Genomic DNA, 24,967 nt, shown 5'->3' on the forward strand with positions numbered 1-24,967 from the left:
ATCTCCCTCCTTCCTTCTTGGAAGGAATCAAATTTTGCATTGGGGAAGGGGTGGCTGGGGGAGACTCTAAAGCTATCTGTGCCTCCCTCTGAACCACATCCAGACAGCTCTATGTGAACACTTAACGTACATGGGCAACAGACAACTCCCTGGCTCTGGTCCCTTTCCTTTTACACCTTCCTGTTCCCTACATCTCGCACTTGTACTGTGGTCACACACACACACCTTTTAATTAATTAGTTTAGCTAAAGGTCCTTCTGTACTCTTGCCTTATTATCCTACCCCTAATCATTTCCTGTGAAAATCCTGCCTAGTCTATCTCTACAATCTTCTTTTACTGCTCGTGCTCATGTGTTGCTTCATGCCATTTCAAGTTACAAAACCGTGCCAGTGGAGGCCACTCGCAATTTATGTTACCTTATCAAATGAATGATTTTCCATTTCTGCTCTCTTTGGCCTGCTTACTCCACTCTCCCCCCTCATTCTCAGCAAAGCAACTTTTTACTTTATCAAAAAAAGAAAGGACATCCTTTGGAGATTTCTTTTGTCCCCTATTTTAAACTTCAAATTGCACATTCCTCCACTGTCAACACTATCCTGGGTATGTATTTGTTGTTGTTCAGTTGTTAAGTTGTATCAGACTCTTTGTGAGTCCATGGAGTTTGCTTTTGTCTTTTTTGGTGAAGATACTGGAATGGTCTGACATTTACTTCTCCAGTATGTCCCTAGTATTGAGGATGAAAAACTGAGGGTTAAAAGACACCCAGGGTCACCCAGCTAGTAGGTATCTGAGATCAGATTTGAACTCAAATCTTCCTTATTACACCCTGCAAGCTATCGACTCGATCATCTATCTGTCCCCATACATTGTACTTCTTTCCCCTTATAAAGTCTTTGAGGGCAATGACTGCCTCATTTTAAGTAGTTTATTCCATAGATTTACCACAGTTCTGGACACATAGTAATCACTTAATAAATGTTCTTTTCTTTCTTTTCTATTCCTTCTTTACATACCTCTCCTTTTTCCCCTAATACCTTTCACTTATAATCTGGCCTCTCGTTTTCGCTTCATAATCTTGACATGTGCTTAATTAGTTCAACTAAATATTTTCTACTCTTGCTCCCTTATCAATCCATCCTTCCTTCCTTTTCTACATACATACATACATACACACATCCTTTGTTACTTTATTTTTTCCTTCCTTCTTTCCTTTCACTCTATTGACTATCACTAGCTCTTGTCCCTGAAGATCAGAAGATCCCTCGCCTTACCAAGGTCAAACCCTGAACTTTTTCTTTGATATTATATTTAACTATGTCTTTTGGGAACTAACCCTTTTAACAACTGTCTCTCCCTCAACCCTAGGACTTTCTATGTAACTTTGCATCTCTCTCTATACACTATCTACTTCCCTGATGCCTTAAAATTATTTTTGCCTTTCCTCCCTTTCACAGTCTTTCACACTGGGTCTATAGAAAGCCATGCACAGTCATTAGTATACACTTCTTCTACTTCCATTCATTTTTGAACCCCTTTCAATATTGCTTTAGACTTAACTACTCAACTAAAATTAATTGCCTTTCTAGGGATACTAGTGAAATTTCAATGTATTTTTTAAATTTAATTTTTATTAGTCTCGACTAAAGTATCATCAAACATGAACCCTTCCATACACAAAAATGGAGAAAGAAATATACATCAAATTATAACTCTGTTGTGCCCAATTAGATTTTTTTTAATTTTTAGTTTCATAGTTGTCATGTTTGCTTGTGTGTCTTAATGAACCTTCTCTCCATGACATTTTTTTGGAGCTGGGATACAAGGCAATCAGAGTTAAATGACTTGCCCAAGGTCACACAGCTAGTAAGAGTCAGGTGTCTGAGGTTACATTATTAATTCAGGTGCTCCTAACTCCAGGACCAGTACTTTATTCATTACATTAACTATATTCCCCATGTGTATGTACACAATAGGCAAATGTAGGACAAGTAACAAAAGGAATGGAAAAGTAGGAATAGTATCAGAAAATGACTTGGTACATGGCAAAGAGGCAGGTGATGAAGGAAGAGGGACATCTCTTTGCTCCTTCCCACATAGTCTAAGACAGTGGCCTCCAAAATTCTTTGATCTTCCACCTCCCTCAGATAAAAAGAATGAGTATGCTCTCTCTCTCTCTCTCTACACACACACACACACACACACACACACACACACACACATATTCATTTATATATCATATTTTACACAATGTACTACTTTACTAATGTATTAAAAAGTCACTCATCTAGCATATTTTATGTCTTTTTCCAAAGCTGATTATAACATTAATAGTCAGTATTTTAATTTAATCATTAAATAAATAAATAAAATAATACAAAAATAATTATGAAAATATTGAAATAAAATAAATAAAAATTAGTTAAAGACATTTTGAAAGATTTTGGAGAGATGTCAGGCTAGTCCTCACCTTTACACTGGCATTTTACTCTACCTCACTTGGGTTATTTTTTATTCCTTTTTCTTTCTTTCAGATTCATTTATTTATTTGTTTCCAATTTTCAACAATCACTTCCATAAGTTATAAATTTTCTCTCTCCTTTTCCCTTCTTTCCTCAAAATGGTATGCTTATTTTAAATGGGCTCTTCACATATATTCTTATTAGACACAATTTCACATTAGTCATGCTGCATAGAAAAATTAAAATGAATGGGAGAAAGCATGAGAAAACTAAACAAAATTGAACATGAGAAAATAGTCTTCTTCATTCTGTGTTACAATCACACAGCTCTTTCTCTGGATGAGGTTAGGATTTTGCATCATGAGTGCTTTGGAAATGTTTTAAGTCCCTGTCTTGCTATGGAGTACTAAGTCTCTCAAAAACAGTCCTCACACACTGTGGTTGTTACTGTGTATAATGTTTTTCTGATTCTGCTCACTTCACTCAGCATTAGTTCATATAAGTTTATCCAGTATTTCTGAAGTCTGCCTTTACATCATTTCTTACAGCACAATAGTATTCCATTACATTCATATACCACAACTTGCTCAGCCATTCACTAATTTATGGGCATTCCCTCAATTTCCAGTTCTTGGGCCACCACAGAAAAGTGCTGATATAAATATTTTTGTACATGTGAGTCCTTATCCCATTTTTATAATCTCTGGGATATAGCCCTACATATGGTAGTGCTAGGTCAAAGGGAATGCACATGTTTATAGCCATTATTTATAGCCATATTTATTTATAGCCATAGTTCCAAATAGCTCTCCAGAATAGTTGGATCATCTCCCAGGTTCACCAACAATTAATTAGTGTTCCAAATCTCCCACATCTTCTCCGGCATTTAAAATCTTCCTGTTTTGTCATGTTATCAATCTGATAGGTATGATGTGGTATCTCAAAGTTGTTTTGATTTGCATTTCTCTAATTAATAGTCATTTAGAGCATTTTTTCATATTTATTCCTCTGAAAATTACCTGTTCATATCTTTTGACCATTTATCAATTGGAGTATGACTTGTGTTCTTGTACATTTGACTCTTTTCTCTATATATTTTAGAAGTGAGACCTTTATCACTGACACTAGTTGTAAAAAATCTTTCCCACTTTTTGCTTCCCTTCTAGTCTTGGTTGCACTGGCTTTTTTTGTGCAAAAACTTTTCAGCTTAATATAATCAATATTGCCCATTTTGCATTTCATTGTGTTCTCTATCTCTTGTTTAGTCATAAATTTGGGGAGATTATTTCTCTGCTTTCAGTTAAAATTACATTATAAAAAGTTTAAAAAATGATTATAAGCTCTTTTTTGTCCAGTGATAGACAACTAGATGTGGATATATGTGTGGGTTTACACATATATGTGTGTATATATATATATGTATGTATGTATATGTATATATGTATATATACATATGCATGGATGCATGCAAGTGCACACACACAAATATATATATAATTGCCCAGGGTCAAACAGCTGGTGTGTGGCTAGTGTCTAAGGGTAGATCGAGGTCAGGTTGTTCTGACCCCAGACAGGGTATTCTATCCACTGAGTCACCTAGCTGACCCTACTCAGTGATATATTTTGACAACAAAGTTTAAGAGAAAAAATAGATTTCCTGATAATTACTATGCAACTGCATTTCATGAATTTTGTTGCTGTTTCTATGTTGCTGGTTAGGGTACTTCATGACTCAGGAAATTATCAGGGAACTTGATACAGAACCCAACTGAAAAATTCTCCATGTCACCCTGGGCCAGTATGCAGAGAAGAATATTTTTACATGAGAAAAGGAAAGACAAAATGATGGATATGATGTGAACTCTGAAGAGAATCAAGTAAATGTGTAAATTGAGGAATACAGGTGGATAAAGGACAGAGAAGACTTACTTAAGGTGACTCCAAAATCATGAAGGTGGTGACTAGAAAAAGAGAAGCGCCATGAAAAGAAATGTAAACATCTGAAGAAGAGATAGATTTAAGGAAGAAAAGAATTAATTCAATTTTGGTCATTTTTATTTTCATATTCCTTTAAGATAAGAAATTTGTGGCTGTCAGATAGATGGAACTGTGGAACTGGAAGTCTATGTATAGACTGGGAATTAATCTTATGATAGATGTAATTGAACTCATGGGAGCTGATGAGACCAAGAGGGGCAGTTAAGAGAGGATTTAAGAAGATATAGGACAAACCCTTATGAAAAACCTAAAGGTAGAGAATTACATGGGGATTAAAAAAATACTCTTCATATAATTTAAGAGATGATGAAGAAAGGGGAAGCCTCAGGGCAATGAGTATTTCTAGGAGGAGATGGTCAACAACATCAAATACTGAAGTGATGTTAAGAAAGCTCGATAAGATCAATAGTTTTAGCACTGAAAAGATCATTGAGAGAGTTTTCATTTAGATAGCTAGCTGGTAGATGACATAGGAGTCTAGCTTTCCCACTTTTTCTCCAATAGTAACAAAGAAGGAGCACCAGATTGAATGATGATTTAGAAATAGAAAGAAAAACCTCAGTAAGATTATTCATCCCACCCAGGACTGAAAAAAAGAAAAAAAAATCGAAAGAAGAAGCTATAGACAATGGAAGCAAAGTACCATGAGGAAAGCATCAGAAGTGCAAGAAACTAAACTGGAAACTTGAGGCAATACCACATGGGAATCCCAAAAGCATAGAGAAACCACCCAGTGCCCTAATAGTGGAAACCAAAGGAGTACTTTAAAGTACCTTTTAAATAGGTAAGTCCCAGAAGCGATTGAATGAACATACAGTGCGCTGATGTTGAAAGAGTTGAATCATGGCTCCTAGTGCAATGACTAGAGAAACCTCAAAGGATACAGAAAATGCAATATATCTAGGGAAACATTAGTTATGAGAAGAATTTTACCCATAATGAAGGCAACCTTGGACAGGATAAAGATTATGTAGCACCCTGATCAAAGAAGATTCAGGGAAACTAGAAACCACTCTTTATCAAGGAATCTTTAGAAATTTGTTGAGTAATTTTTCAGTCATGTCTGACTCTTCAAGACACCTTTGGGGATTTTCTTGGCAAACATACAGGGATGGTTTGCCTTTTTATTCTCCAGCTCATTTTCATGATGAATAACCTGAGGTAAACAAGTTTAAGTGATTGGCACAAGATCACACAGCTAGTACATGTCTGAGGCAGAGTTCAAAACTCAGGTCTACTATCCTCCTAGCTTAGGTACTCTATCCACTATCCAACCTAGCTGTCCAGTACTCAGAATAAAGTCCCTAAAATATCTTTATTTAGGAATCCTCCATGCTGACAGAAGACTAAGGAGTGCCCTGAATAAAGAACAGAAAATTGCAGAGCACTAAATGAGATATTGAAGATTGATGGTTCTTTGTAAGCAGACAGTTGGAAGGAAGTAGAAACCAATAGCAAGAATAGAGAAAAGTAAGATTAAGGCGAAATAGAACTTGATCATATCATGAAAAATATTTTAAAAGACTGCACATCATGACCAGGTTTCCTTTAGAAAGTGAATGAAGAGTTGGTTCAATATGAGAAAATTCTAAACATAATATACCATATTAACAAAAACAATAAAAATCAAAAAATCCTTCAACAGATGCAGAAAAATTATTTGTTGAAATATAGAATATATTTGTATATTTAAAAAAACATGGAAACAGGTGAAACTTTTATTAATATGACAAAACCAAGAGATAATATTAGATGTAATGGAGAATAGTTAAAAGGCTTTCTGATAACATGAGAGGTAAAGTAAGGGTGTCCATTATCACTCTTATAAGATTTAATTTCAGAAATCCTACCTGCAGCAATATAACACATAACGATATATATTTGTAATAACACTATATTGGCAAAAAGGAAATAATCATGTACAAAGAGACTGTGAACTTGACATATTTTGTAAAAGTGATGATCTACTTAAGGAATGCTTGAGATTCAACTAAAAAGTCATTAAAAAAAACAACTTTACTAAAGTAGGAGGATATAAATAAACTCACAGGATTCATCAATTTTTCCATAAATTAACAACAAAATACTGAAGGAAGAGATATAAAGAGAAATTCTATTCAAACAATTGCAGAATGTATAACATACTTGAGAGTCTACCTACCTTGAGATCAAAGAAGTAGGTGAATACACCTACAAAATACTCTTTACAGAAATAAACACATCTAAATAATTGGAGAAATATTAATTGCTGAAGCTTGTGTCATGTGAATATAATTAAAATGATTACATTTCCAAAATTAATTTATTTCTTTAATTGCATAGAAATCATAGTAAACAATAATTACTTTATAAACTAAAACAATAATAACAGCAAAATTCATCTGGATAAACAAAAAGTCAAAACTTTGAGGCAAACAATGATTTAAAAAAATGGAAAAGAAGCATAGCAGTGCCAGATCTCAAACTACATTTCAAAGAAATAACCATCAAAACCCACTTGGTACTGACTAAAATGTAGAAAAACTGATCCCTTGAAGAGATTAGTTACTATACAACACAGCAAATCAACACAATAGCTTGGTCTTTGATAAGTACATTTTCCCACAGAAACCATTGGGGGTGGAGACTGCAGAACAGAAAGTAGCCTGACAGAAATTCAATTTAGGATCAGATAAAATACTATTAAGTCGGGAAAATAAAGTATAGAAGACTGAAAAAATAAATAGGAAATTAGGTTTAGACTAAGATCTCACTGCATATATTAAAAATACCCTCCAAATTCAAAGGAAGTCTAAATATTTTTAATCACATTATAGACAAATCAAAGAAACTGTGGATAGGGAAGAAGTTCATAACCAAACAAGGGATAGAGAGGATTGAGAAAGATAAAATGATCTAATTTGATTATTTAAAATTGAAAGATTTCTGTTTCATGCAGTTAAAATCAAAGGGAAACAATCAACAAATAATCAACAATCCAAAAAATCTTTGTAGTAGTTTATCTGATAAATGCCTGATATCTAAGATAGACAACAAATGAGACCAAATACAGAAAAACAAGAACTACAACCCCCAATGAAAAAATAGTAAAATAATAGAAAATGATTTTTCTCAAGGGAATAAATCCAAGTCATCAATACCCATGTCAAAATGCTTCAAATCACTAAGAATAAGAGAAGATGTAAATGAAAACAGTTCTGAGGTTTTTTGTCTTATACCTATTAAATTGTAAAACTTAACTAAAAGAGGAAAATGGCAATTATTGAGAGGACTGTAAGAATTGTTGAAATAATAGCCTATTTTTCTATGCTAATATGAATTCTTGTTCTTACTCTAAAAGAAATTTGGAAGTGTAATCAAAATCTCACTGAACTTTAACCCCAAAATACCTCTAATTTTAGCAGCATCTTTACTTTGCAGCAAAATAATAAAGGAGTGTTCATTAGGTGGTAAGGGTTGAAGAAATTATCCTGGGCAAAAGTAATGGAGTATTATAATACTATAAGAAGTCACAAAAGGAACAGATCAATTAACTTGAGAAAAGTTATATAAAATAATGCAAAATGAAAGCAGCTCATTCAGAAGAACAATTTTACAATGTTTGACTTGTTGTAAAGAAAAACAAATTTGAAAGACTTCAGAAATCTGATCAATGCAATTGAACAATGAAGCTCTGTCTCCAGAAATCTACTTCTGAAGTATGCTTACCCCACCTTTCAGAGAGTTGATGGAGAATGGGTACGGGAGAGAATATTCATTTTTCGGATATCCAAGGCATGAACATATTTTACCTGATTAGTCTCACTCCTCAAATAGGAAGATATTATTCATCCCAGAGTTTTGGGGGTAATATTTGAATTGCTGTGAGAAAGAGAGGGTGGAGAAGAGGAAGAAGGGAGGAACACAAAGAGAAAGACACCAGAGGATGAAAAGGAAAAAAAAATAGGCAATCACTTAACTATTTTTAAATATGAAAATAGCTTGGTGGTAGAGTGAATAGTCCACCAGACCCAAAGTCAGGAGGACCTGAGTTCAAATGCAGCCTCAGAGATTTGATGCTTACTAGCTGTGCTACCTTGGGCAAGTCACTTAACCCTGATTGCCTTGACTCCTCCCTCCAAGAATTAAAAAAAAACAAAACATGCACAGATGCATAGTGCTCTGCTCTACTCAGAAAAAAAATGACAGGCCTGAATTATATAAATCTAGTCCCCTAAAAATCATGAGTTTAGGGGACTAGGTTCAAAATGGGCTCCTGGCTGATACTCCTTAATGGATAGGTGCTCTAACTCCAAAGTTGGAATTCTTTCCCATCAAATGCCAGACCTACAATAAACATCCATATAACATAGAAAATAACCCATTTATCCAAGCTAATGACAAATAGAAATCAGTGAAGATAGATAGAGAATAAACCAGAAAATAAAGAGTGAATGAGTTCTCTCATAGGGAGAGAGAGATATCTCAATTCAATCAAAAGACGTCAAAAGAGAAATTTTAAAAAATTCTCTGGGGAGGTAAACTGGAGTTATGAATATGACTAATCTCCCAGCTCTTCTACATGTTGTCTTATTCCTAAAGTACTACTTTCCTACTAGGAACTTGAAGTGAATCTGGAAACTTCTGTTTTTTGAAGCGAGAAGAAGAAGAATTCTCTTCTCCCAAGGTCTCACCAACTTCTTCCTTCATATAGATACAAAACACTGGATAATCAATCCGCATCAATCAAAAGAAGTCCATAGACATGAACTTTGAGCTTTACTTTATACGTAGAATAATTTGAGGTCCCTTTGAAGATGAATGATTTTGTACTTTTTAAAAAGAGATCAGTCAGTGGAAGAGATTGTATATACAACATCCAGAAGCAAGCAAACACAGTAGCTTGATGTTCAATAAACTCAAGGACTCCAATTGCTGACTGATGTAGTCAATAATTGAGAAAACTGTTGGGAAAACAGTCTGGCAAAAATAAGATTTCAACAAGTACCTTATACCATACACCAAGGTAATTTTCAAATGGATACATGAGTTAGATATGAAAAGTTACATCATAAATAAATTAGAGAAGAAATGAAGAATTACTTTCAGATCTATGGCTAGAGGAAGAGTTTGTGATGAAGTAAGTGATAGAGGTGATCATACAAGAAAAAATGAACAAAAATCTTATGTAAAATTTAAAAATCAGAAGGGAAGCAAATAAATTTACTTTGGTGACATATTCCTGAGTGTTAGCCATTGCAATGATGAATACAGACATAAAGTGGAGTAATGTTTTATTTTAATTAAATTAAGAATTGTATCCTTTTTAATCTTATAAGTAAGGTTGTATTTACCATATTTTATCACTCAATGAATTTAAACTCCAGGTCTGAATTGCTGAACTGGCCAAAATTGATCCTACCAGAGGGAAAAAAAAGCAAAAGCAAAGCAATAATAACCTTAGTAGTCCTAGATAATATGCAGAAACAGCTGCAAATATGCAAAACAATGAACAAGTACTTACTAGGCTCCTAGTCTATGCAAGGCAGTGTGCTAGATATAGGGGTTATAAATACAAAAAAATGAAACAGCTCCTCTAAAATGACAAGTATCACAGTTATTTACAGCTACAAACAATTGAACAGAAGCAAATAAATTGGAACAATAAAATAATGTTTCAGCATACTCAAAAATACAATAATTAACATATACTTCAATGATCCTGTGGTATTACATGCAAAGAATACATTACATGAGTAAACATTAGTACCATTATCTAACTACAGATTCCCCTTTAACATTTTAACTTAGTCTGGACATCAGTCATATAATCATAACTCTCTGAGTTCTATTGACCAATCTGCTGCACTTGGAGTAGTTGATGATATGGGTAGTCAGAGTCTTTATTAGAATTATAGTATTATTTCCCTAAACATGACCTTGTGGTAGACTCAGTCTAGATAGTAGCTTTCATATAATCTGTACAATGTATCTGTACACTAGGAATCTCTATAGCTGAAGTTCTAGGAAGAGATGTTGCTTTCAGTTTTAATTCTCCCCCCATGTTTGAATTGTTGTTCATTTTAATACTTTACTTCATCTTCACCTTCACTTGAAATGTCGATTTCTAAGACATAGGTTGTTAACACCTTTCTACAACTGGTCAGGGGTAGTCTCTCTTCTTTAGAGGCCACTGAAGTAGGCACTATCCGTCATTATCTGTTCATAAAAGAGTCTAATTAATTCAACTCTGTTGGATATAAGGAGTAGAAGTGAATTGTCTTCGCAAAGAACCTGACAGATTCTGGGGTTATTGCTGCACCTGGTTTTAAGAACAGTTAAAATGGGGGGAGGAGCCAAGATGGTGGAGTAGAAAGATACACATATTCTAGCTCCTAACCCACAGGCTATAAAATACCTGTAAAGAAGAAGTCCCAACAAATTCTGGAGCAGCAGAAGCCACAGAACAATGAAGTGGAGGAGATTTCTGTTCCAGAGAGATCTGAAAAACTGACAAGAAAGATCTGTTGCACCACAAACCCAGAGCACAGCACAGCCCTGCCTTGGCTGAGCAGCACCAAGGGGAGCAGGTCCAAGTAGGCTTCAGGGACAGAATCTCCAGCTGCAGCACAGGTCCCTCCACCCACAGGTGACAAGGGTCAGTGAGAGGGTCTTTTCAGCTCACTGAGAGGGGAGTAGGGTGTCCCTATAACTCAGGCCCCCTCAGGAGGCAGCAGTGGAGGCAGCAGCAGACAGGGGCCCCTAAAGCAGGCAGGAGCTCAGATCCATTGTTGAAGGTCTCCACATAAACCCCTGAGGGAACTAAGTCCCTTGTGGTGGCCCTGCCCCCTCCTGAGCACCTGAACTTAATCTCACACCCCTGCCAAAGGTCCTGAGGCTGGAGAGCAGCATTTGAACCTCAGACACCAAGCTCTGGCTGAGCAGATCTGGAGGCCATGTGAGTGTGGAGAGGAAACTCAGAAGTCAAGCAACTGGCTGGGAAAATGCCCAGAAAAGGGGGAAAATAAAATAAGACCAGAGAAGGTTACTTTCTTGGTGAACAGATATCTCCTCCCATCCTTTCAGATGAGGAAGAACAATGCTTACCATCAGGGAAAGACATAGAAGTCAAGGCTTCTCTATCTCAAACATCTAAAATAAATATTCAATGGGCTCAGGCCATGGAACTCAAAAAGGATTTTGAAAATCAAGTTAGAGAGGTGGAGGAAAAACTGGGAAGAGAAATGAGACAGATGAAAGAAAAGCATGAAAAGCAGGTCAACACCTTGCTAAAGGAGACCCAAAAGAATGCTGAAGAAAATAACACCTTGAAAAATAAGCTTATTCAATTGACAAAAGAGGTTCAAAAAGCCAATGAGGAGAAGAATGCTTTAAAAAGCAGAATTAGCCAAAAGGAAAAGGAGGTTCAAAAGCTCACTGAAGAAAATAGTTCTTTCAAAATTAGAATGGAACAGATGGAGGCTCGTAACTTTATGAGAAACCAAGAAATCACAAAACAAAACCAAAAGAATGAAAAAATGGAAGATAATGTGAAATATCTTATTGGAAAAACAACTGACCTGGAAAATAGATCCAGGAGAGACAATTTAAAAATTATGGGACTACCTGAAACCATGATCAAAAAAAGATCCTAGACAACATCTTTCATGAAATTATCAAGGAAAACTGCCCTGAGATTCTAGAACCAGAGGGCAAAATAAGTATTCAAGGAATCCACAGATCACTGCCTGAAATAGATCCAAAAAGAGAAACTCCTAGGAACATTGTGGCCAAATTCCAGAGTTCCCTGGTCAGGGAGAAAATATTGCAAGCAGCTAGAAAGAGAAAATTCAAGTATTGTGGAAATACAATCAGGATAACACAAGATCTAGAAGCTTCTACATTAAGGGATCGAAGGGCATGGAATAGGATATTCCAGAAGTCAAAGGAACTAGGACTAAAACCAAGAATCATCTACCCAGCAAAACTGAGTATAATACTTCAAGGGAAAAATTGGTCTTTCAATGAAATAGAGGACTTTCAAGAATTCTTGATGAAAAGACCAGAGCTGAAAAGAAAATTTGACTTTCAAACACAAGAATGAAGAGAAGCATGAAAAGGTAAACAGCAAAGAGAAGTCATAAGGGACTTTACTAAAGTTGAACTGTTTACATTCCTGCATCGAAAGGCATTATTTGTAACTCTTGAAACTTTTCAGTACTGGGTAGTTGGTGGGATTACACACTCACACACACACACACACACACACACACACACACACACACACACACACACATAGAGCACAGAGTGAATTGAATAGGATGGGATCATATCTTTAAAAAATGAAATTAAGCAGTGAGAGAGAAATATATTGGGAGGAGAAGGGGAGAAATAGAATGGGGTAAATTATTTCTCATAAAAGAGGCAAGCAAAAGACTTGTTAGTGGAGGGAAAAAGAGGGGAGGTGAGAGAAAAACATGAAGTTTACTCTCATCACATTCCACTAAAGGAAGGAATAAAATGCACACTCATTTTGGCATGAAAACCTACCTTACAATACAGGAAAGTGGGAGAGAAGGAGATAAGCAGGGTGGGAGGGATGATGGAAGGGAGGGCAATGGGAGGTGGGAGCAAATCTAAGTCAACACTCTTGGGGGGGGAAAGGAGCAAAAGAGAGAACAGAAGCAATGGGGGGCAGGATAGGATTGAGGGAAATATAATTAGTCTTACACAACACAACTATTATGGAAGTCATTTGCAAAATTACACAGATATGGCCTATATTGAATTGCTTGCCTTCCCAAAGGGAATGGGTGGGGAGGGAGGGATGAAAAGAAGTGAGAACTCAAAGTTTTAGGAACAACTGTCGAGTACTGTTCTTGCTACTAGGAAATAAGAAATACAGGTAATGCGGTACAGAAAGTTATCTGGCCCTACAGGACTAAAGAGAAGATGGGGACAAGGGAAGGGAGGGATGATAGAAGAGAGGGCAGATTGGTGATAGGGGCAATTAGAATGCTTGGTGTTTTGGGGTGGAGGGAGGGGACAAATGGGGAGAAAATTTGGAACCCAAAATTTGTGAAAATGGATGTTAAAAGTTAAATAAATAAAGTAAAAAAAAAGAATAGTTAAAATACTGTGTCTTTCTACAATTATCTGTTTATTTGTATGCAGCATGGGCACCAAGATTTTGCAACAAAACTCCATCTTCTCATTGAAGGAGTTACTTCTAATGATTATTTTTAATCTCCAGGACTGAATATAAAATCCTCTGTCCTTTTAAAATACATTCATTGTCTATGAATAGATGTATCTATATTTAGACGGATAGACATATAGGTAATCTAACAGACAGAGAGATAGAGAGAATGAGATAGAGAGAGATGTACAAGCAGATAGAAATATAAATTTGTACTTGTATACTCTATGATTTAGTAACAGGGGCTATATTATGTCCCACACAAAAGACACTTTATAACCCAACTCTGTGCACTTTCACTGGCTATTCTATACCTAGAATTTTCTCCCTCTTCACCTCCATTTCTTGGAGTCTCAAATAAAACCCAGCCTTATAAAAGACAGCTTTCCCTCTCTTCTTAATATTAAGTATCTTCCCTCTGAAATTATCTCGTTTATCTTGTATAAGTCTTGTTTATATACAGTTGTTTGCTTGTCAGACTGTTCCTTGAGAATGACTTTTTTTTAAGTTTGCTCACACTCACAACCCCAGTGCTTAGTGTAAAAGCCTGGCACAGTTTAGCTACATAATAAGTACTTGACTGCATTACGTGAAGATCTTCCCAGTGAAATCATGGATGACAGTGTCTTTTGTACCTTTAAGTGCTTCCCTCACCTAAAGTTGGAGGAGGAGAGTCAGCATCTTTCAGCTTTATTCTAAGACAAGACATATACTGGTTCTAGGTATCTACAGCCATTTCATCCTCAAAGACATCAAAACACAGGTCAAAGGGTAGGTATGGTTCTTCTTCACACATTAGAAAGTTGTATTTCTTTTTAAGGCAAAGTTTGTGTTATTTTTGCCCAGAACGACCTATCGCTGAACTCTGTTGAACTGGGTTGCTCCCAAGGCTGGAATACTAGTTCCCCCAACTTCCATCTCTTACCTTACCTGGTTGCTGCTCAAATCCCACCTTCCGTAAGAAGCCTTTTCTGTCCTATCTCAACTTCCTACTCAAGAGCCTTCCCTCTGAGATTACCTTCCATCTACTCTACTTTGATCTTATGTGTTCAGTTATTTACATGTTGTCTCTTCCTTTACAATGTCTTTTAGGGTGAAGACAATGCTTTTGTCCTCCTTTGTAATCCAACCCTAAAAATACTAACTGACATATACTAAGCATTTAATAAGTACTGCCTGATTAACTTTAAAATACATTAATAAAGTAGCATATTGTGTAATATATAATATATAAATGAGTGTGTGTGTGTGTGTGTATGTGTGTGTGTGTTTGTGGAGTGCACATTCATTGTTTAACTGATGAAGGTGGAGGATCAAATAATTTTGGAAAACACTATCTTAGACAATGTAGGGAGGAGCAATGATGTGCCACTCTTCCTCCATCAACTGACTCACTGCCATGTACCAAGCCACTGTCTGATGCTATTCCTAGATTTCTGTTCCTTGTGGTACTGGCCCTACAGCAATGTACTTTAGGTCTTTTGCCAAAGTTGATTACAATAGAGATTCATTAGTGACTTTTGAATTTAGGTTCCCCAAGGGTCATTTTTTTTGTGAACTCAGTTGATCCCCATGCACCTGCAGCACACTGGACAGATGAAAGAAATATCCTTTGCTTTTAGTGTACAGTTTGGGGGGAAAGCTGTATCTCTGCCCAGACAGGTCAGATCAGGAGATCCAAATAAATTCAGGACCTGAAAGGCCATTCTCTTTCAAAAGGTTCAGTTTTCTTTAAGCAACATACAGCTCATCAAAATACTTCATGCATTTAATGCAGGACAGGATAACGATGCAGTCTCATTTTAGAGATGGTAATGAGAGAGAGGATTGGTATATTTCAGAAGATGAGAACGTAGGAAGAACTCCATTGGGCCAGTTATTGTGATGTCATGGGTTTGTGAGATAAAGTGGCCAGATGTAGATATATGTTTTTCCATCAATCTGTGGCTGCTCAGCTTTGAGGCATTCCAGGGACTATTGGACAACAACTGCTCACTGAAGCCTGAAGTATGGACAAGAAAGTAAGTAAAATAATGAATGGTAATATCACTACTTCTCCATTTTTGAAGTTGTGTAAATAGAACAGATGTGACAGTTTCCCTATATCGGAACACAGAAATGAAACCTGTCAAAAGAAAGGAAGAATGGAAGGAAGGAAGGAAGGAAGGAAGGAAGGAAGGAAGGAAGGAAGGAAGGAAGGAAGGAAGGAAGGAAGGAAGGAAGGAAGGAAGGAAAGAAGGAAGGAAGGAGGGAGAGAAGGAAGGAAACAGAGAAGGACACAAAGAACAAGGGAATGAAAGAAAGGAGGAAGGGAGGGAGGGAGGAAGAAAGGAAGAAGAAGCAATAAAAAAAAACTACCAAATATATGTTTCAGATGGAAAATGAATACTCATTTCTGAGATGCTACTTTTATCGTGTATGATGTGAACCTTGACCTGTACTGTGTGTTGAGAGTACTTTCATAGGATCAGCTTCATTTCTAGATGCATTACACACTGATTTTAACAATTTGAGGAGTTTATGAAAGACTCCCACAAAAAGTTATCTCCCTACTCTTATGCTGCACACTTCCTAAAATTTCACAATTGTTATTATTTCCTTGAATAAACAAGCATCCTCACTGAAAAAGTAAGCATCCTTAAGAGGATTAAAATATAAAGTAGCTTGTTAATTGCACAAAAGAATGAACTAGCTAAAAGATACTTTTTAGCCATTATCTAGTTAGAAACAAAGCTCAGAGAGAAAGAAGGAAGGGAGGGAAGAAGGGAAGGTAACTTTGAAAGTGGGGGAAATGCGTTAGGGTCCACAGTGGGCAGAGCGAGGTCACTAGGCTCCAGGAGATGGAGCTTACAGAAGGAAGGGGTAGGCAGGTCCAGAGACAAGCCTCTTGAAGGATATAGTTTTATACAGGTGATCTCTGTGATCTTCATTTGAAAGAGTACTATTGGGGGGATATTTCATCTTTCATCTCATCATGGCTTTAGCCAACATAGGTCAGAGCATCTTGCTTGCCAGGTGGATCCTGCCTTATGTGAGATGTGTACTTAGCTGGAGCAGATTGCAACATGTTAGCTGCCTGAGTAAAGCTCCATTTCACCAAGTTTAGGAGAAAAACCCCTCAGGGTTCTTGGTGGATAATATATTACAACAGTCATGGAAAACCTTTCCCTACAACTAATTGAGATCTCCTGAGTAAGCCTATTGTAATGCAGAATGGGAAAAAATTAACTGGAGTACAGATGGGAAACATTTGTTTAGCTACTGAATGTCACTAATTAGTGATTATTGAAAAACAATTGTGGTGCACTCTGGAGCACCGGCCCTAGGTTCCAAAGGACCTGAGTTGAAATCCAGCCTCAGACACATATTAACTGTATGTCCTGGGGTGAGTCACTTTACCTTGACTGCCTCTTAAAAAAAAAAAAAAAAGAAAAAGAGAAGAAAAGAAAAATAAAGCAATTGTGATCAGGTCCTACATCAAATGGAGGGAAATGTTCCGTCCCACGTACTTAGAATTCATGTACAGATAGACTGAACAGAGGAAACATTAAGAAAAAGACTAAGATCATCAGTGAAATATGTTGCCTAACTTGCTCTGTGGCCAATTGCAATGCCAACAGTAATGGAACAGATGAGCCCATGTTCTGCCTGAGAACAGGGTATAGAGTGACCCAAAGCACAAGAATCAGTACAAGCTCCCAGAATTCCCTTTATTATAACATACACAAGACATTCCCCAAATTCATGGAGGAAAAAAAGGAACTCCATGCTTAGGACAGACAAAAAGAATATTTTAAAAATCCAGCAAGTATTATGGATTTTCCAGGATAAAATCCAGAATCTGGATTTGAGATATTCTTTGTAATTACACAGACATAATTTCTGCCCTTTGATGGAAGCTGGGTCAGGCTTAGAGCTTCATATACAGGTGAGTTACTTGTATGATGTCAGTTTTACAGGGAGATTTCTCTTTTACCATGAGCTGCACATTCTTTGAGATTCGCCTACAGTTGTTATTTCCTTTGAATGAAAGTTTCCTTACTGAAAAAGAAAGCATCTCTAAAACATATTATACACAAAACGGCAAGTTTTGAATTTTCTTTTACTGAGCAGAAGGGCATACTGTTGGAGGAAGAAGGAAGGGTAATGCTTGCCAGAGAAGAAAGAATCATTTAAGGGACACAGTGGGTCCTAGGGTCAAAGGATCGAGTTTGACAGACTCAGAGATTCAGAGATTCTGTTTGCTTTTGTCAAGAAAACAGAGGTTAAATGACTTGTCCAAATTTCTACTGGGCCCCAGTTTTGTCTCCAGAAGTCACTCTGTGTGGAATCTACAAAGTCTAAGCAAAAGAGAAATTGCCTCTCCAATAGTCATGAATTCAAGAATCCCAGATCATTGTGCTAGGCTTTGTTGGTTTCTGCAAAACTGAATTCAGTACTATGTGAGCTGGTCATTCGGGGATACAGAAGTCTCATTTATCAAGACCTAGAAGAAATTCCATTTGGGGTTCTTTGTAGGGAACGTTTTACAGCAACCAAGGAAATCCATTGCTACTACTAAGTGTGTTCTCCTAAGGAAGTCTAATTCAGGGGAGAATGGAAGAAAATTGAATGAAGTTGGGAAACATTTGTATAGCTACGTAACAAAATTAATTTGTGATTAGTGAAAAAAAAATTGTGATCAAATCCTGCTTGAAGAAAATTAGATTGTGGGTCTTTAACCCTGGAACCACAGGGACAGAGTGAGCAGGCAGAGATGGCACATATAAAGATGCAAACTATCACTGGCAAAAGGTGATGCTGGACTACGGTTACTTCTCTTTGCAATGCTCCACTGTAATGGAGTAAATAACATGTTCCTGTCTGAAATGAAGCTAAAATATACAATGATCACAACAAGGATCCTGAAATACAGGAAAAACCCTATTAAGAAATTTGTCACAACACACAAGATGCCACCTCTAAGTAGGAAAAGAGAGTGCTAGGATTCACGCTCCAATATCCAGTGTCTTTGCAGAAATAAGCTCATCTCAACTTCCCTCTAGATTATATTCCCTCTAGGGCAACCTGTCTCATCATTGTACCTAGAAATTGGGTTAACATATGGTTATTTTAAACAATAGGAAAATGGCTAATTGGGGAGAAATATCAATTGGCCAATATTCTCCACTGAGGTCAAGCTTCTGCAAAAGCAAAGTAGATAGTTTTCATGGTGGAAATATATATATATACATTACCTACACTTCCAAAATCTCTAATGCCTCTACCAGATAAGAATAGTACATCAACTTATAAAAGCTAAGACATACTTTGGAAGTATCTGCTAAGCTATTTATTACTTACTTTATTAGTTCTTCTGCTACTTCACTGCAGAAAGAAGTAATAAAACAGAGAGCACAGTACCAGGATGTAGAGGAGGTGCTAGGTAGGGGGAAAGGGGAAAAAAAAAAAAAAACATTCCAAGACTGGAGAAAGCATTGTGGAGAGTGGAGAGAAGCCCCGTTAAAACTCTGATGGAATCCTTTGGCAATTGAAATTTTTCTTAAGAAAAATCTCCCCTTTAAATTTGTGAAAGGATTTGCAGATAAAAAGTCTGGAGGACATCCAGGAAGTACAGAAGAGGGCAGCTGATGAGCTAAGGTAATAGAGATGCTAGTTAGCCAGGCGCAACTCTTCAGAACCCAATGGATCATATTGGCAGATATGTTTTCTTACAAAAAGACCTGAAATGATTTCCCATTTCCTTCTTCAGTGGATGCTTTTGTCAAGCATTGTCCAGGATCACAAAGCTAGGAAGAGTCAGAGGATGGATTTGAATTCAGTTCTTTCTGACTCCAGTCCCAGTCCTCTGTCCACTGAGCCACCAACTGCCTCTATGGTAAGAAAGAAGCATGCAAAAAAGTTGGTTCACAATCAAAATAATATGGCAGTAATAAATACGGCAAAAAATAAAGAAGAATTGTGGCCCTGCACTTGTCAAGGGGAGAGCAATTTTCTTCACCGCCAAAACAGATCACATCAAAGGTGATGAGCGAACCAGCAGAGTGGTTATGGATGCCTTGCGAATCTAATTGGGAATGGAGATATGCCTTCTCTTATAGGCTGACTTAGAATGAACGGGCTCAAAGCAAATGGTCCTGAATCCTAAATGTGCTCATCTGGGATGGGTGTGGTGGGAACAGGGGTGCTCCCTTCTTGAATGTGGGTGCCTCCCTTCTAGGAAATTGTACTTCCTTCTAGCCAAATTACTGCCCCCATCACTTTGTGCTCCTTCAACAAGTTGAACAACTGTCCCCCTGCTTCCTGGGTCCTATTAATATTTTCCCCCTTTCCTAAGTGTTCTTTCCTCCCCCACATTTCATTGACCTAATTCCCAAAGCAGCTGATGATTGAACCTTCCATAGGAAGACTTTCCCTTCCATCCACATCAGCAGCTGTGGTAAGAGAGATGTCTGCTTCACCATCACTCTTTCCAATGACAAATTTCCATCAAATATCATAATGGTTCTGTTTCCCATTATGGACCCATAGAATAGAATTCCTCTGATGGTGCTTGCTAATCTGGGACTGTAGGTCATGTCTTGGTGAAGAATTTTTTGAGAAAACATGTTCAGAAAGATTAAAATGGTACTAGGAGATCAGGTCTCCTAGGTATAAGACCAGGCAGTAAAAAGCATGGATGTAGGATAGTGCATGGTAAACTCAGTCAGGTGTATGTGGCTTAAGGTAGCTATTCATAATTCACTCTTGTCACTTTAGTTGCATGTGCCTAAAGGATATTGGGATGTGAAGAAAATAGTTGCTGGGGCTGGTGGGCACTGATGCCATCCACTAAAACTTCGACCTGCACTCTTATTTTTGGTCTAAGTCTCAGTCCTGATTTCCCCTTGCATCACCACCCCACTCCACCCCAACAATCTTAGCATTGCCTGTGTTATGATAGATAAACCCTGGACAGATAACACGTCTGTGATGGGCTTTTCTGAGCTATGTCACCTTAAGAGGAGATAGAGCCTCCTCAAGGAGAAGGCACAAGGACTTAGAAGATGTGTGGTCTGTTTGTATAGCAGCCTGGTTTTATGACAGGGAAAAGAGTCCAGATGTGTTGGGAAGTTAAGGAGAAGAAACTGTTCTTTCAGAGGAGGTGAATGTATGCACAGAATTACTCATGGAATAAGTTGGTTTAGTTCAAAGTGACCACACTGAGGAAATATATAAAACACCAAGAACCATTTTCCTGTTTAAGTAGTAGTTCACAATATAAAAACTGAAAATTAGCAAAACCATTTAAATGCTAAAAAATTAAAAAAAAGATATTCAAATTGATAAAACTTATTAAGACTCTGAGATTTGATCTCACAATACATTTAATGGCAAAGGTAAAAAAAATGAAACTACCTAATTTACAAGGAGTCTGGAAAAATAAGCACACTAATGTCTGATTGCTAAAAGTAATGATTGGTCAAAAGGATCCATAAAATAATTTGAAATTTTCTGACAAAAGGGAAGAAAATATTCATAGTCTATGAACTAGTGATCTCACCACTGTGCACATATATCCAAAGGAGGAAAAAGATAGAGTCACCATATATATATTTTCTCTGGTAGCAACAAAGTGAATACGAAGTAAATGTCTTATAGGTAGGGCATGGTTGAAAACACTGTGAAGAGATGTGTAGAGATGTGTATTTGGCATACACTGTCGTAGATGGTCACTGCAATAGTCTTGCTAAACTTTTTTTTCTACGTCACAAAGGGATTCAGTGAAGAAGGTATACCTTGAAAAAAGTACTGTAGGAAAACAAAAAAAAAATCAACACAACCTTTTAGATAATACAGAGTAAAGTTAATGAGGAACATTTGGGGTGGAGGAAAGGAACTGGGATGGGGGGAAAAGAGAGGCAGGGGACAAAAGTTTTTACAAAAGGGCCATGCTCAGTATCAGATACACAAGTCAAAGTCATTGCACATAATAGAATCATGAGGGTATGATCATTTTTTAACCAGTGATTGAAAAAATGGTCCAAGAGTGAGTTCTGAGAATTTATGTCCAAATTGCATTGCAGACTTATCTAATTATGGCTCTTCTCAGCTGCAATCTCTCTCTCTTTCTCTCTCTGTCTCTCTCTCCCCATGTTTTACATACAGATACATCAAAAGACAGAGGTCAGAAATGGGAAACCACACAGGGATAACATTTTTCATTTTGGGGGGATTGACAGATGACCCACAGCTGCAAGTTCTGCTTTTTATCTTTCTGTTTCTGACCTACTTGCTGAGTGTAACTGCGAACCTGACTATCATCATCCTCACTTTGTTGGATCCCCACCTTAAAACTGCCATGTACTTTTTCCTTAGGAACTATTCCTTCTTAGAATTGTCATTCACAACTGTCTGTATTCCCAGATTCCTGTACCACATATCAACTGGGGACAATACTGTGACCTATAATGCATGTTTCACTCAATTATTTTTTGCTATCTTCTTTGGGGCCTCAGAATTTTTTCTCTTAGCTGCCATGTCTTATGATCGCTATGTAGCCATCTGCAAACCCCTTCACTATGCAGCCATCATAAACAACAAAGTCTGTAACCAGCTTCTTCTTGGTTGTTGGTTGTCTGGGTTGATGATCATCATTCCAATACTTGTTGGAGGTCTTAAGCTAGAATTCTGTGATTCCAATATTATTGACCATTTTGTCTGTGATATATCACCATTGCTGGAGATCACATGCTCTGATATACAGGTACAAGAAAGAATAATTTTAGTATGTGCTGTGTTGACACTCATCATCACTTTAGTGTTAGTGGTTCTATCTTATGCCCATATTATCAGGACTATTCTGAGATTCCCCTCAGCTGAACAAAGGAAAAAAGCCTTTTCCACTTGTTCCTCCCACATGATTGTTGTCTCCATGACTTATGGCCCCTGCATCTTCATCTATATCAAACCTTCTGCAAAAGAAGGGGGGACTTTGAATAAGGTGGTGTTAGTGCTGGCAACCTCAGTGGCGCCAGTAATGAACCCCTTTATTTATACTCTGAGGAATAAACAAGTGACACAAGCTTTTAAAGACACATTCAAAAGGATTATATTTATTTCGAAGTTATGAGAGGCAATAGATATTCAAGTGAAATTAGTCAAATGAAACCTGAATAGTTTTGAATACTTTGTTCAGGGTCCTATGACTTAATTTTATTCTCTTACTAAAACCACTTTACCCAAAGACCCGAAGTTTACAATTCCTTTTCTCTCTTATCCAGAAATCTTCACTGATTGAGGCTTTCTCCTCCCTACTCCATGGGTCTTTCAAAGTTTTTCACTTCCTTTCCAACAAATGGCTCACCATTTCATTACTATCAAATCCATGGAAGATTTTGTTTTAGAACCAACTATTTATGAGACACTTATCATCAAAGAATTTTCCAGCCCCTTTCTTAATAGTCAAGATAAATTTGTTAAGTGTTCATTACATAGCAGGCCCTGTGCTAAGCAATAAGAGAAAGATATGAAAAAAGATGATATCTGCCCAATTGGAAGTTAAAATCTAATTACAAAACAGCACACGCAAAAGAAAGCTGAAAATTAGGAGGGAGAGGAAAGGTAGCCTGCATGAGGGAATGGTGGAGAAGTCAATCAGAGAATTACCAAAGTAGTACAGTCAGATGAAAAATGAGGGAATGTTTGAACTCAGCTCTGTCCTTAACTGGAGGTTTGGGGTTCATGGCTCCACCATCCAATCAGTCAGAGGCAGAGAACAGGGGTGAGGTAGACTACAAAGGCTTGTGAGATCCTTCAAGATGATGAAGTCTTCTCAATAATAAGCCTCCTGGAGCAGGGCAGAGATGGCACTATTAGAATAATCAAAGTAGCACAGTCAAGTGAGAAATCAATTTCGCCTGTCTATTCATGTTATAAAACCCAAAAGCCCAAATTCTGAGATCTCCTGCCTGAATTCTAAAATTAGCCCTGTGTAAAGAGATGAAGGGCCTTTTAACTTGAATTCTTGCAAGGTAAAAGCCAAAGCCTCAAAATAAAACAAATCTTCAAGACTAAAAGTCTGTCATTAATTTAAAATTATTTATTTTATTAAATAGTAAAATTACTCTCATCTATTTACCTTCTCTTATTTCTATTTTCAGTTAGCTTGGGTAAAAGGTTTATTTGCTATGTGTTATATCTATATTTATTGTAGATCTGGTACTTGATAGGAAGGGATTCCAACCTTGGACATAGACTACTTCTTTAAACTATTGATTTTAGGGGACTTAATAGAAATAATTCAGAGCCTGTCATATTTTCTCTGAGTAGAGAAGAGCACTCTGCATCTGATGCCAATCTCCCCACCCCTCCGGTCTTGGATGAATCAAATTTGCATTGGGGAAAGGATGGCTGGAGGGGAGTGTAAAGATGGCTCCTTTCCTTTTAGACTTTCTCTGTCCCTACATCTTGCATTTGTACTGTGGCCATTTTTTTCTCCTTCACAATTTTCACCCTTTAATTAGTTCAGCTAAAGGTCCTTCTCTACTCTTACTTCAATATCCTATCCCCACTCATTCCCTGTGAAAATCCTGCCTAGTCTATCTCTACAATCTTCTTTTTCTGTTCATGCTCAAGTGGTGTTTCATGCTATTTCAAGTTATACAACTGTGCCATTGGAGGTCACTACCAATTTATGTTACCTTATCAAAAGAAGGATTTTCCTTTTCCACTCTCTTCAGCCTGCTTACTCCACTCTCACTCCTTATTCTCAGGAAAGCAACTTTTTACTGTATCAAAAAAAAAAAAAAAAAGACAGGACATCCTTTGGAGCACTCTTTTCTCCACTATCAAACTTCAAAGACACATGACATGATGTCATTTTCATACTGAACACCCCTCCTTTGACAACACTCTCCTAAATAGGTGTTGGTTGTGGTTCAGTTGTGTTAGTCTCTTTGTGACCCCATGGACTTTGTCTTTTTCTGTTTTGGCAAAGATATTGGAATAGTCTGACATTTTCTTCTCCAGTACATCAGTAGTTTTGCAGATGAGGAACTGAAATAAATAAGGGTTAAAAGACTTGCCCAGGGTTACCCAACTAGTAGGTATCTGAGATCAGATTTGAACTCAAATCTTCCTGACTAAACACAGTAAACTATCCACTGTGCTATCTAGTTCTCCCCACATGTACTCCTTTCCCCTTATAATGTAAAGGGCAGAGACTGCCTCATTTTTCGCATTTTATTATCTAGATTTACTACAGTTCTGGGCACATAGTAATCATTTAATAATGTTCTTTTCTTTCTTTTCTCTTCCTTCTTAACATATCTCTCCTTTTTCCCCTCAATA

At 37.0% G+C, this 24,967-nt stretch overlaps 1 protein-coding gene and 1 pseudogene across 1 annotated transcript; both read left to right on the forward strand.

Moving 5' to 3' along the window:
• Positions 1 to 24,967, forward strand: part of LOC140534195 (olfactory receptor 6C2-like) — a 72,110-nt pseudogene that overhangs the window by 7,350 nt on the left and 39,793 nt on the right.
• LOC140531412 (olfactory receptor 6C2-like) lies at positions 21,767 to 22,748 on the forward strand. Its single transcript, XM_072650365.1, has one exon. The coding sequence runs from the start codon at positions 21,810 to 21,812 to the stop codon at positions 22,746 to 22,748; it is 939 nt and encodes a 312-aa protein (XP_072506466.1). The 5' UTR covers positions 21,767 to 21,809.

This window comes from Notamacropus eugenii, chromosome 3 (assembly GCF_028372415.1).
Source record: "Notamacropus eugenii isolate mMacEug1 chromosome 3, mMacEug1.pri_v2, whole genome shotgun sequence".
In the NCBI taxonomy this organism is placed as follows: domain Eukaryota; kingdom Metazoa; phylum Chordata; class Mammalia; order Diprotodontia; family Macropodidae; genus Notamacropus; species Notamacropus eugenii.